The 13,879-nt window shown below is 37.3% G+C and overlaps 1 protein-coding gene across 4 annotated transcripts in view; it reads right to left on the reverse strand.

Annotated features, from left to right (window-relative positions):
* The window catches only part of FBXL4 (F-box and leucine rich repeat protein 4), a 76,846-nt gene that overhangs the window by 56,746 nt on the left and 6,221 nt on the right, over positions 1-13,879 (reverse strand). For 3 of the 4 annotated variants that reach the window (XM_029944582.1, XM_029944583.1, XM_029944579.1), the window contains exons 2-3: positions 4,790-4,907; positions 3,559-4,142 (exon numbers count right to left, since the gene is read on the reverse strand). In XM_029944582.1, coding sequence (XP_029800442.1) covers positions 3,559-4,070 — 512 coding nt within the window. In that variant the 5' untranslated portion in view covers positions 4,071-4,142; positions 4,790-4,907. Of the gene's footprint in view, positions 1-3,558; positions 4,143-4,789; positions 4,908-8,850; positions 8,990-13,879 lie in introns of those variants that run through there. The other variant, XM_029944581.1, reaches the window with a different exon arrangement.

The following is a 13,879-nucleotide window of genomic DNA, read 5'->3' on the forward strand; positions in this document are numbered from 1 at the left end:
ATCTCTGTAACAACCATTTTCTTTATCCCTGCTTTAACTTCAGTATTACATAATTAAATGCTTCTAACACTCAAAAAAAATCCATACCACTAAATTTTATCCCCCAATAACTTTATTCGAATCAGCTTCTTTAATAAGACCTCAATTTGTCATTTTCTTTTTCCTCTGTCTCTCTCTCTTCCAACGTGTAACCCTGTGCTAGCCTGTTTTCTGACTCTTACACAAGCATCCATTAAGATCTTCTCCCTAGGACCAGAACACTACACTACCTATTTTCTTTTCTCTTAATAGGGCAGGAGGCAAGAAGTCAGAAGACTTTGTGATCTTATAGAACTATCTGTAACTTTGTAACTTATCTACTTCATTCACTGAACAAAGAAATCAACCAGAAGAATAAGTTTTTTAAACAATGAAACACCTATTGATTTCATAATCAGTAAAAATTTAAGGTCCTTTTTTATCGTGCAATAACATATATTGGTTAAATTATTTTTCTCCTAAGTGCAATGGTATTTTCTATGGAATACAGATAAAATTCAGTTAAACAAATTAGAGATACATCTATAAATAAAGTTGTCACTTTAATCTGAACCACACACTCCAACTCTTAGCTAAGAGTGATTTACACTCAAAATCAGTTATGCAGACTCTATGTTTTAGATTAAAGACACTGCATGTTTCATAGATCTCATTCCCAAATTTGTTTAGCTTTTTAGGAAAAAAGTGGATAACTTTGTAGGAAAAAGACAAAGGATGATAGAGTCCAATTAAACAATTCTCATGCAAGAAAGAATCCTGGGGGCGCCCGGGTGGCTCTGTCGATTAAGCATCCGACTTCAGCTCAGGTCATGATCTCATGGTTTGTGGGTTCGAGCCCTGCATCATGCTCTGTGCCAAACATTTACTCAGAGCCTGGAGCCTGCTTCCGATTCTGTGTGTCCTTTCTCTGCCCCTCCTCCACTCACACTCTGTCTCACTGTGTCTCTCAACAATAAAGGTAAAAAATAAAAAATTAAGGATCCTGCCCAAAAGACTCATCTCTCAGGAAAACAAAATCAGTATGTATATTAAAGAATGCTGGTTTTGTGTTAAAAAAAAAAAAACAGATTCATTAGTAGTATTATTCACAATAAATTGTCGAGATCATTTTGAAAAGAACAAATAGAAATTATCCCAACAGTCCTCAGCTCCAGCTGAGCTATCCTCTGTATTTATTTCCTGACACTGGGGAGGTATTCCCTTAGAGTTGAGGGGACAAGGGTCTTCATGGAAGCAGTGTGTCAGTTGGCAACTGACCCTTGTTCCGATTCCTCCTCCACTAGCAGCTGGAGTCCTACTGTTTAACAGGTGCCCACATGTAGCTCTGGGGTTAGAGAACGCTCAAAAGGGCAGGAATTTCTGTCTATTTTGTTTGTTGTTAACTGATGTAGCTCTGATTCCCAAAACAGTGCTTAGCACATGGTACACACACACAAATATTTAATAAATGAATGAATGAATAAAGTGATATAAAGATCTAAAAACTGATAATATCAACAAGTAATACAGAAATGAGCAAATCTTTTGATCAGATAGTTCAAGGAGAAGGAAATCTAAATGGCTCTTAAACATGAAAACATATTCAACCTTGGAGGTAATAAAAGTACTCTAACTTAAGGTTTACATGAGAACATTTCACCTACCAAACTGGCAAAAATATTAAAATTAACATACTCTGTAGGTGAGGCTTTGGCAAAACATGTATACACATACATTGCCAGTAGGAATATAAATAAACGGAGTCTCTTTGAAGAGATTTTGGCACTACATATCAAAATTACAAATGCACAGACCTTTGGCTAGGCAAGACTTTTGGGAACTTAACCCAGAGACATACTTGCACACGTGTGAGGTGGTTCATGACAAGGCTATTCATTGTATTAATTCTCATAATAGCACACGGATAAAAAACTTGAGTTCCCATCAATAGGCGATTGGTTAATAAGTCGGGGGGGTATATATGCATTGTGCATTACTTGCAACTAAAGAAAAGAACAAGGAACCTCTCTCTTTGTACTTCTATGAAAAGGTACAACAGGTACTACTAAATGAAACATGGTATAGGACAATGTGAACTGTATGCTTATTTTGTATAGAAAGAAAATAATATATTTGTGTTTGCTTATATCCACATAAACTGTGGAAAACAGTAAGTGGATAAAAGTGGTTTCTTTGAGGAGGGATGGGTCTTAGGCACATGGGGAACAGGGTATATGCAAGACTGCATTATGTACTTTTTGGATTACTGAACTGTGTGAATATATTACCTAGTCAAATATAAGATTTTACTTGTTTTATTTATTTAAAAAATGTTTTAATGTTTATTTTTGAGAGAGAAAGAGAGAGTGAAGAGAGACAGACAGACAAACAGACAGGGTATGAGTTGGGGAGGGGCAGAGAGAGAGGAAGAGAGAGAGGAATCCAAAGCAGGCTCCAGGCTCTGAGTTGTCAGCGCAGAGCCTGATACAGGGTTGGAACTCACTATCTGTGAGATCATGACCTGAGCTAAAGTCTGAAGCTTAACAGTCTGAGCCACTCACTTGCCCCAAATAATATTTTTTTTTGAAATTTTATTTTATTTTACTTTATAAAGTTTCATATTTTTTTAACATATGCAATCATTTTCCATCATTTACAATACAGTAGTTACAATGACACTCCAAACAGAAAAGCAAAGTAAAGAATCAAAACACCAACTTCTGTTTCATGTAATTAGACTTATACAGAAATTAGAAGGTTAAGTAACAACTAGTTAATCACCTAATTTCACAGCTATCTGAAGTGGTGATCGTTATATAGCAGCTTATCTATGATACATTCAAGATACATGATACAATATATTACTTGTTCATAAGCTACAACACAGCCTGCTTAATACCTTTCCTTAAATTCCACCTCTATACTACAATATGCTTGAGGTCCATGCAAAAAAGTAGCTACCTTTTATGTAGGAAATGGATAAATAATATTTTTAAAACACAGCAGGTTGAACTACAAAAAAAGAGAGGTACTGCTATGCGAATTAATGTAAATAATCTCTTAGAAAGAATGCATGAATTTCTCAAAGCAACATTTATTTTTAAATGAATGTGCTTGTTATAAAAACATCCCCTTAACATTAAAGCTAATCCCCTAGGTATCACTCTATAGGCCTACTTTGAGTTACTCACTGTATGAAAAGCAATCATATGATACTTGTTTGAAAATACGTTACAGGTCATATATCCTACTAACTTCTCAGATTGGCCCACATTCCAATTAGTTCAAATTACACTTTTTGTCTATAGTAAATTGTGATACACAAATCTCACAATCTATGAATGCTATAGTGTAAGGTGTTACAGGTACATAGAATTCATTATATCTTCAAATGTGTGACCTTTCTTTCCCTATTAGAAAACTAAAGAAATTTTTTAAAATCCAAGTTGTTTAAATTACTTGAGAATAAAAAAAGACCCAATACTAAAACATTCCAAAACCTTTCATGACAAAACCTGGTCATTAAAAACGGAGTCTTACCTTACTTCAGCTGGAGGAATTGGGGAATAGGGATTTGCAGAACAAGCCAGAATTCTAATGACTGCTCCAGGATGGTAGGTTTCCAGAACATGAACAGCTGTAGGATACACCTGTTGTTCAAAAGTAAGTTCCACATAGTCTTGGCTTTGAAAATTAGGCGGCGTCCTCTTGAATGGCAAGGAAGCGCTAGGACACTGATCCCACCATGTTCCGTAAGTTCGAAATACGGCTGTCTGAGTGAAGTCACCAGAACTTGGAAATACATTTGGTACACCTGCCAAATTCCACATGGTATAGGACATACTATTTTCGCTTCCATAATGGGAACTGAAATCCACTACTTCTTTGGCATACTGGACCACCTCTGTGTTGAGAGGGGAAGCCCGGCTGTTTGATTCTATAGTTCTATGGCTGTTCATCATTTCTCCTCGTGTAGCTGTCCTCGCTCGGCGCCGAAGGCATATATAATAAAACATAGTCAGAACTGTTAACATGGGAAAGACTGGTGACATCTAGGTGTGAATTATGAAGCTTCAAAAGGTCAGGTGTCCTCAGTAAGACGCATGAACTCTTTGAAGGATGTTCTAAAAAAATGAATGGCTTGGTAAAGTAAAATAATTTAAATAAGCAGAAAAATGCATTGATAAGGTAATAATCAGGTTTCTCCCCCAATATAATTTGCCAGAATGAAACTAAAAAAGCAAATTCACTGTAAATGTGAATCTTTAGCATAATTCATCAAATGCATTTTTAAGAAAACTAATTATTGAAAATGTATATAATTCTATGCTCTGTGGGAAGCAAAACTGATGTTATAAGGCAATGGAAGGTATATATGATCCAAAAAACTCTATTGCATACAAAGTTAATTCTTTCAAAAAATACTAAAATCCTTGAACTTTTAAAATTAAAATTATTTAAAATATATAGTGAACGACTAAAACACTGTGATTCCAAAAGAACCTTAAGGCATTTTATAATTTTATATTGTAACAAATTATTCCCTATTGTTAATTATTACTCACCTCCAAACATGCTAAGTACAGATTTCACATTATGGGAATATAGTGTTCTGGAGCTGACAGTTAATCCAGACCAACTAAATTAACTGCCTTACACACCACAGACCACCAGACAGTGTTTAATTTATAACGCGTAGCAGTATTTGTTAGGGCAGTCCATGGCTGGCTGGCATCTGGTTTGCTGCCAGACACTCTTAGAAATCACTCACCCCAGAGAGAATGGTCACAGGATACACACAGGAAATGTAAAAGTTGGCATTCGTCCATGTGGCCTGAAAATTGCATGCTGATTTCAGGTTCAAATGTTGAAATGTCACATTCTTTCACCTATAAGAGTTTTAGAAAATACTTTTATTTCCAACTTAGGAAGTTAAATGTCCCCCAAAGATTATAGATCATCTTTTAGACAAACAGATAAATATAAATAAACAGCTACTTATTAGATATAAAACTTTAAGACTGAACAGGCCACATATTTCTGAATCTTGTGGACAATTCTGAATAATTTATTTTAAAATTTCATGACAAGAGCACCTGGGTGGCTTAGTCAGTTAGCTTTCTGGCCTCAGCTTAGGTCATGATCTCATGGTTCTAGCCCCACATCAGGCTCTGTGTTGACAGTTCAGAGCCTGGAGCCTGCTTTAAATTCTTTGTCTCCCACTCTCTCTAGTCCTCCCCTGGTCATGCTCTGTCTCTCAAAAATAAATAAACATTAAAAAAATTTTTACTGAAAAAATAACATTTCATGACAGAATAAAGATCTAATTACTCCTTTCTATATAAACACTATAAACCTATAGCTTATGGGTCAAAGTATGTGGACAGACATATGTTATAGGGACCAACTTTTTATCTCATTATTTTTATTTAAAAAAAACTGATTATGGCTGACACACAATTATATTAGATTCAGATGTATGACATAGTGATTTAGCGCCTCTACATTATACTATACACACTTATACTATGCTCACCCCAAGTGTAGTTACCCTGTCACCATATAATGCTATTATAATATCACTGACTATATTCCCATGACTTATTCATACCATAACTGGAAACCTGTATCTCCCACTTCCTTTCACCCATTGAGCCCATCCATCAACCCCTTCCCTCTGGCAATTTATCGGTGTTCTCTGTATTTGTAGGTCTGATTCTGTTTTTTTAGATTCCACATTTATGTGAAGTCATATGGTATTTGTCTTTCTCTGTCTGACTTATTTCAATTAGTGTAATCCACCTAGGTCCATCCATGTTGTCATACATGATCAGGTGTGCCTCTGTTATGGCCATATACTATTCCTATGTGCGTATGGGGGGATGTGTGTGTATACGCTACATCTCCTTTATCCATTCATCTATTGATGGATACTTAAGTTGCTTCCATATCTTGGCTACTATAAGTAATGCTGCAAAGAACATGGAGGTGCATGTATCCTTTTGTGTTAGTGTTTCTGTTTTTGTTAGGTAAATAGCCAGTAGCAGAATTATTGGATCATACTATATTTCTGTTTTTTATTTTTTAAGAAACCTTCATATTGTTTTCCACAGTGGATATACCAATTAGATTCCCACCAACAGTGCATGAAGGTTCCCTTTTCACCTATCTTCACCAACACTTGTTATTTCTTGCCTTTTTGATTTTAGCCATTCCGACAAGTGTAAGGTGTTCTCTCATTGTGGTTTTGATTTGCATTTCCCTGATGATGCTAAGCATCTTTTCATGTACCTGTTGGTCATCTATATGTCTTCTCTGGAATATTCAGGTCTCTGCTCATTGTTTAGTCAGGCTGTTTTTTTGGTACTACGCTGCATTTATATATTTTGGATGATAACCCCTTACTGGATATGTGATTTGCAAATATCTTCTATCACTCAGTAGGATGCCTTTTTGTTTTGTTGATTATTTCCTTTGCTGTGCAAAAGCTTTTTATTTTTATGTAGTTCCAATGGTTTATTTTTGCTTTTGGAGACATATCTAACCAATGTCAAAGAAATCACTACCTAGGCTCTCTTCTAAGATTTTTATTGTCCAGCTCTAACATTTAGGTCTTTAATCCATTTTGTATATGGTGTTAGAAAGTGTTCCAGTTTCATTCTTTTACATGCAGATGTCCAGTTTTCCCAGCAGCACTGATTGAAGAGACTGCTTACTCTCCAAGAGTCTTGTCTCTTTTGTCATAGAGTAATTGGTCATATAAGCATGGGCTCTCTATTCTGGGATCTCTTTTCTGCTCCATTGATTTATATGTCTATATTTGTGCCAATACCATACTCAAACAGTATTTTTTAAAAGTCTGACGAGGTGGCAATCCTTAAAAAATTCAAGAAGACCCCGTGTAGAAGAGGCCTGTGTTCTCCAGGTAGCCGCCATTGTTCGCGGCCAACTCCATTAGTTTGTAACAGAGGCTTACCCCATGTCCCTGTTGAGTAGGTAACCTCTTGTCTACACAAACAAGGAATTCAAATACACTCATGTCTGTACCTATAAAGTCCTGAGTTTAACTTCTCCTAAGAAAAAATAACTTTTCATTAGGAGAGTGATGTGTAAGCCTTTCAAAACTTTAGCACTAAGACTAATACATTAAATGTCCCTGCCACTCAAAAGCCTCCAATAATGTTTTTCTTACCTATAAAAGATAATCTAAGTTCTTTAGTTTAACCTTCCTCGGTTCTCCTCAAGCTAGACCCATGACTTTTTGTCTAACCCAGTAAACTCAGTCAACCTCTAAAAACTGTATTACTCTAGGTCTGTCTGCCTTTATCATTTCTTTTCCGGCCACCTTACTCACTATGTTTAGTCTCTGACACCACCTTTGTATCAGATATATACCTTAGCTCCACAAGGGTCTACATTAGAGCTAAGTTTCTTGAAGGAGGAAATCCAGGCAAAGATATTCATTTCTCAAAGTACTAAGTATATGGTAGGTGCAAAATACTGTCATGTTGACAGAAAGGTGATGAGCAAACAAAAAACACTGTAACAGTCTAAAATAATTTAAAATTATATAATGGCATTCTTGTGCCTCTTAATCCCAGCCAGATCCAAACACACTGAAATACAACCAGTAAAACAGTAATGAAAGAACTGAGCTCGAAACAAGTGAGGAAAATGCATAGTTGCAAGAAACAGTCAAACAGCACAGAGCAGGAGTTGAAGCTAATACAATTCTTGGAACCAATTATAGGCCTTAATGGTTCTAAGGGGACTTTCTAACACCAATGCAGAGAGGTTAATTCAAGGCAGAGGTAACATTTGGAAGATCTTCATAAAGCCATACATTAGGAAAGATCATCCTATCTGCGAAACCAGGTATATAAAAACTTAGCTCAATGGCCAGGAAGCCTAAGGAGACAGGACATCAATTTAGGTAATGGGGAAAAGATGCTAGAGGAAAATCTGACCCTATTAGGCATATATCATGCCTAACTGAAGACCATGGGCCTAAATTCACACTACCCTCATGATTTAGAATCTCCTCCCCTTCCCTAAGCCAAAAAAAAAAAAAAAAAAGTAAAAATAAAAAGTAGTCCTGAACTGGTAAACCTTTAGAAGCTGATTGGGGCAGATGTGAAACCTTTCTGCAGGGAGGCTTCCACGACACAGGGCGGACTAAACCCTTACTAAACACACAGCGCAGTAAAAACTCACAGACTACAAGAGAAAAGGAACCACAACAGTCAGTAGGCAGACTCACTCAATGGAGGAACTTGCACTCCAAGAACAAGAAATAACAGAACAGTGAGAACAAGACATTTTCTGGGGAAGAGAAACAAAACATGCATTAAAATAAATAAGATGTGTCTGCAGCACATGTTCTTAGTGCTGACGTACCAGGAATCGACAACTTGGATTCACCTCGGGAAATGTCACACCAAGTGCTAAAGTACAGGTCATGTTATCAATGTGGGAAAAAATAATTACCTAGTATATCACTTCTTTACCCAAATATTTCACCTACCACATATATAAATCTGTTGCCAAAAAAATGTACAACTGCACAAATCTCAAACCTCTAACACCGAAATTTAAAACAAGACAGCTCTTATATATACTTCATTTCACAATAGGCCCTGCAGTAGATCAACAGAAGTAATTTCCCAAAGACTTTATTTGGCCCTTCTCTCTCTTAAAAGAAAAAGAATAAAATAAACTGCAAAAATGAAATTTAGGAAACAAAAAACAAATTATAAGTATCTGACTCAACTGACAATTGGAAGACCGCACGTTTTATTCCTGGAAATCTTCAAGAGCATGAGAGTTGCCCACCTGCCAAGGTGAATGGATGAGTTTGGCTTTACGATCTTTGGACATTGCTTCTCACTCCGCAGTCTGTAAACTGCTTCAAAAAAGCTTCTTTCACTTTCTTTATAAAACTGCATTTATCAGAAACTAAAAATTTTATAAAACCAAAGATACATCTGCAAAATAAGAGATCATCATTCATATGAACTTTCAAAATCACTCTGGGCAAAAAGATGGAGGCAAATTGTGAAAGTCAAATTCTGTTGGACATACCACACCACAAACTTTCTGTTTGTCAGCTAGCTTTACTATTACAGAATATGGGATAACATCAAAAGCAGTAAGAGTGCCGTATAAGCAATATCATTTTTAAGCTGTGTTAAAGTAAAAGCAACCTATGTAAAAGTGAGTTATAAGCTGTAAATATATGTATTATATATTTCTGCAGAGTAGAAACATAAATGGATGCTTTATTTTTTCCATCCACGAATAACAATAAATGTTATCTATTTTTTAAGATAAAGCTAAAAATGACAAAAGAAATTTTTGAAAGAAGGAAAAGCAGTATATAGTATACTGAAAAAGCAAATATACATATATACACACACACACACACACACATATATATATATTCTCTTCCAGCAGTACTAGTCAGAAAAATATAATAAAGTTAAAACCTGTTTTTGAAAATAGACAAGGCGTAGAAATAAAAAAGGAAATGTGCAAACCCATTGTTGCCACCCTTCGTTGATTCTAAACTCCTTTCCAATCAACTAAGATGACACATCAAAGTGTTTGGGGCGGGGGAAGGGGGGTTGGGGAAGAACATATGGAGAAGAAAGGATAGTTCACTCTACTTTTCCCTGGGAAGTGACGATGAAAAGGGGAATGGAGCCACAGTCTCAGGGCTCATGTGGCCAGCAGCGGCCAATGCTGAAGTCCCAATTGTCTACGTACCATCTGGACTTTTGCCAAGGCATGGAGGCAATTTGCGATAACCAATGAACATCCCAATGGGCAATGAACCAAATGCAAAAGATACAATAACTCTATTTTATGAGGAGAATGGGATTCAACGACAAAATGGCTTTTCCCACCTGGCTCAACTAAATAAGTATTAGCCTGGTACACTAAACTGGTCCAAAAGGGTTATTATAAAATATACCTTTTAAGAGACATTTTCTTTTCTGGTTCATTCAAAATGCACCTTTAATTTTTAAAACTCTTACAACATATACAAACATTATTTTCCACTTACATCTCAGAGGTAGAAACAGGGTGATGGTTATCTTATTAGTCGTTTAACCCAATTACTTACCAACAATGGCTAGGTAGTGAGAAAATCTCCACAACACATGGAACTTCCCTACTAGCACAATCAAGGAATATAGAAAACAGCCTTTTTAACTTCTATCCTGAGACTCTCATACTCCTTGGGAAACAACATGCTTTACACGACATGATTTTATTATAATACAACTTTATTTTCAACTACATCTTTCATATTTGTAAATGCTTAACAGAGTTAAATAATACAATCGCCGAAAAGGCAGTAACAGTGGAGAAGAGAAATTAAGAGGTGTAGACAGGGGAGAACATATGTTTTCTACTGAGATTTGGAGTGAGTGGGGAGTCGATGAGGCGGAGAGAAGCAGGATGGCAGGCACTGCCGAGAAGGCAGCTCGGAGCTCCGGCACAGGGAAGAGGAGGAAGGGAAAGGGCTTTTCATAAAATAAACAAAAGGAGGCATTCAGAAGGAGCTGGAGCCAGGATCACGCCAAGGCTAGGTTCACAGTGGGATGAGAGAAGCTAGAGGCAAGTTGAAAACTCGAAGAGGATTCTCCATGTCAAGCAAAATGATCCAGGAAAAGGAAAGAGGCCAGGACATCGAGGCACAGTCGGATACTGAAGGCAGTTCCCATCAAGGTACTACTGCAGAGCAGCCCGCAGAGATGTGCCGTGAGGGATGGGGGGCAGGGGAACAAGGTGGGGGGGGGCCACCCCACAGCATCAGACCAAAATGTAATAGAGTGTATAATGTGATGAGAAATCAAGAAGAAAGGGCAAATCTGAATCCTGCTGAAACTGACCAAGAGACATTATTTTGAGGAGAGGTGTCTAGAAATCAAGACACAGGTGCACGCAGGGACATATCAATCAAGAAAAGTGGAATTAGATTTGAATTCAGTGCAGCAGCTGCCCTCCTAACCAGCCCTCTTTCCTGGCCCACCCCCTCTACGAGTCTATGCCATCACATGCTCACATGCTCACCTCCTCCTGTTTGCCTGAGAACTTCTCCCTGGGTCTTCCTCCTCTTCCTTCTCAATTATATAGAGGTACCACTGAAGGCTGACTTTCTGATAAAATGATACCCCAGAATGCTCCACCTACCTTGGCACCAGTCTTCCCCCCACTCACTTCCACTTCTACACACTCACCACTCTTGCTGTAGAACATCCCTCTGGCCCTCAACCACACCTGTGCTCGCACACCCCAGCATCTTCTTCGTCTTCGGATCGGGTTGGACTGCTCTGGAATGCCCTGTTCTTCTCCCACTGGGCACCCCCTTATTCATCCTTTTGGGTCAGGCCACTCACTTTTTCTCTGCTCTTACATTTTCCGTGCCATTTCTTACATAGTGAGACATTTTTTTCTACCCTGCCTGATGATGAATTCCTCAAGTTCAGAGAATATGACTGAATTATAACTACACTGTTAGGGCCTAGCACATGCCAATAGGTGCTCAATAAGCATTTGTTCTGTTTTTTGAAAATTGGCATAGTAGATGGCAGGACAGAATTAAAATAAACACAGAACTGAGAACAGTGATTCTACAAGGTAAGAACACGTTGATGGAAAAATGAAGCAAAAGAGTTCCACATCTTGATACAGAGCAAAAGAGGGGAAAAAATAGATAATAAAAACCGAAACACAATAGGAAGAATCAAATGTATGACCGTCTTTGAAGCCATCCAATAAGGAATAGTATACATATTGAAATTCTACTGTTCAAAGAGAATGCAAAAAAGTAGTAACCTCTGTTAGTACAAAAGCAGCCACAGAACACTTATAAAAGAGACTTGGCCTTGGCTACAAAGAAACTGATTGAAATTAAAGAAAGATTCATGAAAGAGATGATTGGAAAGGTGAAAAGGAAACTATTTTCTCAAATACAATGAATTTTTTTTAACACTCCAAATCTATGCTAAAGATCGTAGGACGATTAAGAAGAACTGGAAAAACTATGAATGAAAATTCTTAGAAAAAGTGATAACCTAGGAGCAAGAAGGCAGAGACAAGCTGAGAAAGGCAATAATAAAAAAGAGGAAGGGTAAAAAGACAGGTTGATAACTGTTCTTGTATGAGATGAGCTAGAGAGGAGTACAGACCAAGGCAAAGCCCTCTGTCTTCACCATAATTATTTACATTTCAATGTATAATATTAAAATACTGTAACATTGTCAGTAAGGAGACTACCAGAGATGGAATATTACAACTTGATGTCCCTCTCTCTTCCTCTAAGTAAATTCTTCTCCAGTTAAAATAGAGAAAACAGGGAAAAAGGGAAAACCGAGCCTCCTACCCAGCTTTGAAGCTTCTTGAAAATCTAGGCAAGTAGAGCAAACAAAGGCATGGGAACCAATGAGGAAGAAAAACCCAAAGGGGGAGGAAAAAATCCCAAAGACCAAAAAGACAAACAGTACTTCTTTCTCTTTCGGGAATCAAAGTAGGACTCAAAAATACAAAAACTGGCATTTCAAAACTTCTGCTGAGGTGATGAACAATTGGTGAGGACTAAGCTATTAGTGCATAAGCAGTCAAATTAGGAATAAACTTGTCATAAAACAAGAGATAAGATTTAGAATCAACTTAAACTAGAAATTGATAATGGTTAGTTCTGCAGAACGTTTTCTCTCTCTTCTTTCTTTCCTATACTTTCTTTAACAGTATAGCTCAATTTATGAAATATTTCATAACCATTCTTTACTAGTAAGAGAAAAGAATTAAGGAGTTAAGTTTTCTTTTGTTTTGTTTAAAAAAAAAAAAAGAAAGGAGAGTTGTAGGATTGGTGTGTGCCTTTGTGTCTGGCCTGGAGAAAGCAGGTCTAACTCCCTCCTTCTTTACAGCTTAGTGTTATTCTGGCATTGGTTAAACTGGCTTAATCTGTTTAATGTTACCAGTGTATTTAAATAGGGGTACCGAAGTTCACTCCTACCACCAGGGCTCTCTTTGGGGTGCCTGGGCCTTAAAATATTAAGCAAACTCCCAATTTGCAAATCAGAGTCAGGAGTTATTGCTCCTGGCTACAGGCTCAGGCCCCAAGGGGTCCCCTTCCTAGGGTCACAAAGAGCAGGGAAGAAGAGGAATAGCAACTCAGGACCTGGGGGTTGTGTGGGAATCTGCTCTTAGGGACTGGATGCCTTCACCTGGCCCTGCACAGTGCTGACTGCCCCCTCCTCTATCTCAACAGGCTCTGAGTAGTGCCTGAGACCCTGCCCCAGAAGCCTCAGAGGGGGGACTGGGGGGTGGGGGTGTCTTCACGGAACAGCTCATTCTAAGGGGGGAGGAAAGGAGCGAGCCCTAGATTGGGTGAGGGGAATGAGGGTGTCAGGGAGGCAAATATGTTGTGTCACTGTGACAATAAACTGATTTAAAGTTAAAAAAAAAGTGACAAGGAAGGACACATTCCTAAAAACACAGGTATGATATATAAAGAACCTTATAGATGCCACCATGCTATATTATCTATATTTTATCTTTTTCTTCATTGTTAATAATGGGTAAGAATAAACCATTTGAATGGGAGAATAACTCTAAAGCTTTAGCAGATACACAATGTACATTTAACTAAAATCTAAAATATTAGGGATATCTGGTTAAGGGCAATTTTAATAGACTCACTGAAGACAGAAAAAAAACTTTCTAGCTCTTCAAACCATAAAGTATATTGAATTTACTTTAGCCAAATACTGTTTTTGCACACTAAAATAAAGAGCATTTTACTTAACAAAAATATATTACATTTATACTTAACCTAACAAAAATCTTACTT

This window comes from Suricata suricatta, chromosome 7, assembly GCF_006229205.1.
Source record: "Suricata suricatta isolate VVHF042 chromosome 7, meerkat_22Aug2017_6uvM2_HiC, whole genome shotgun sequence".
Lineage (NCBI taxonomy): Eukaryota > Metazoa > Chordata > Mammalia > Carnivora > Herpestidae > Suricata > Suricata suricatta.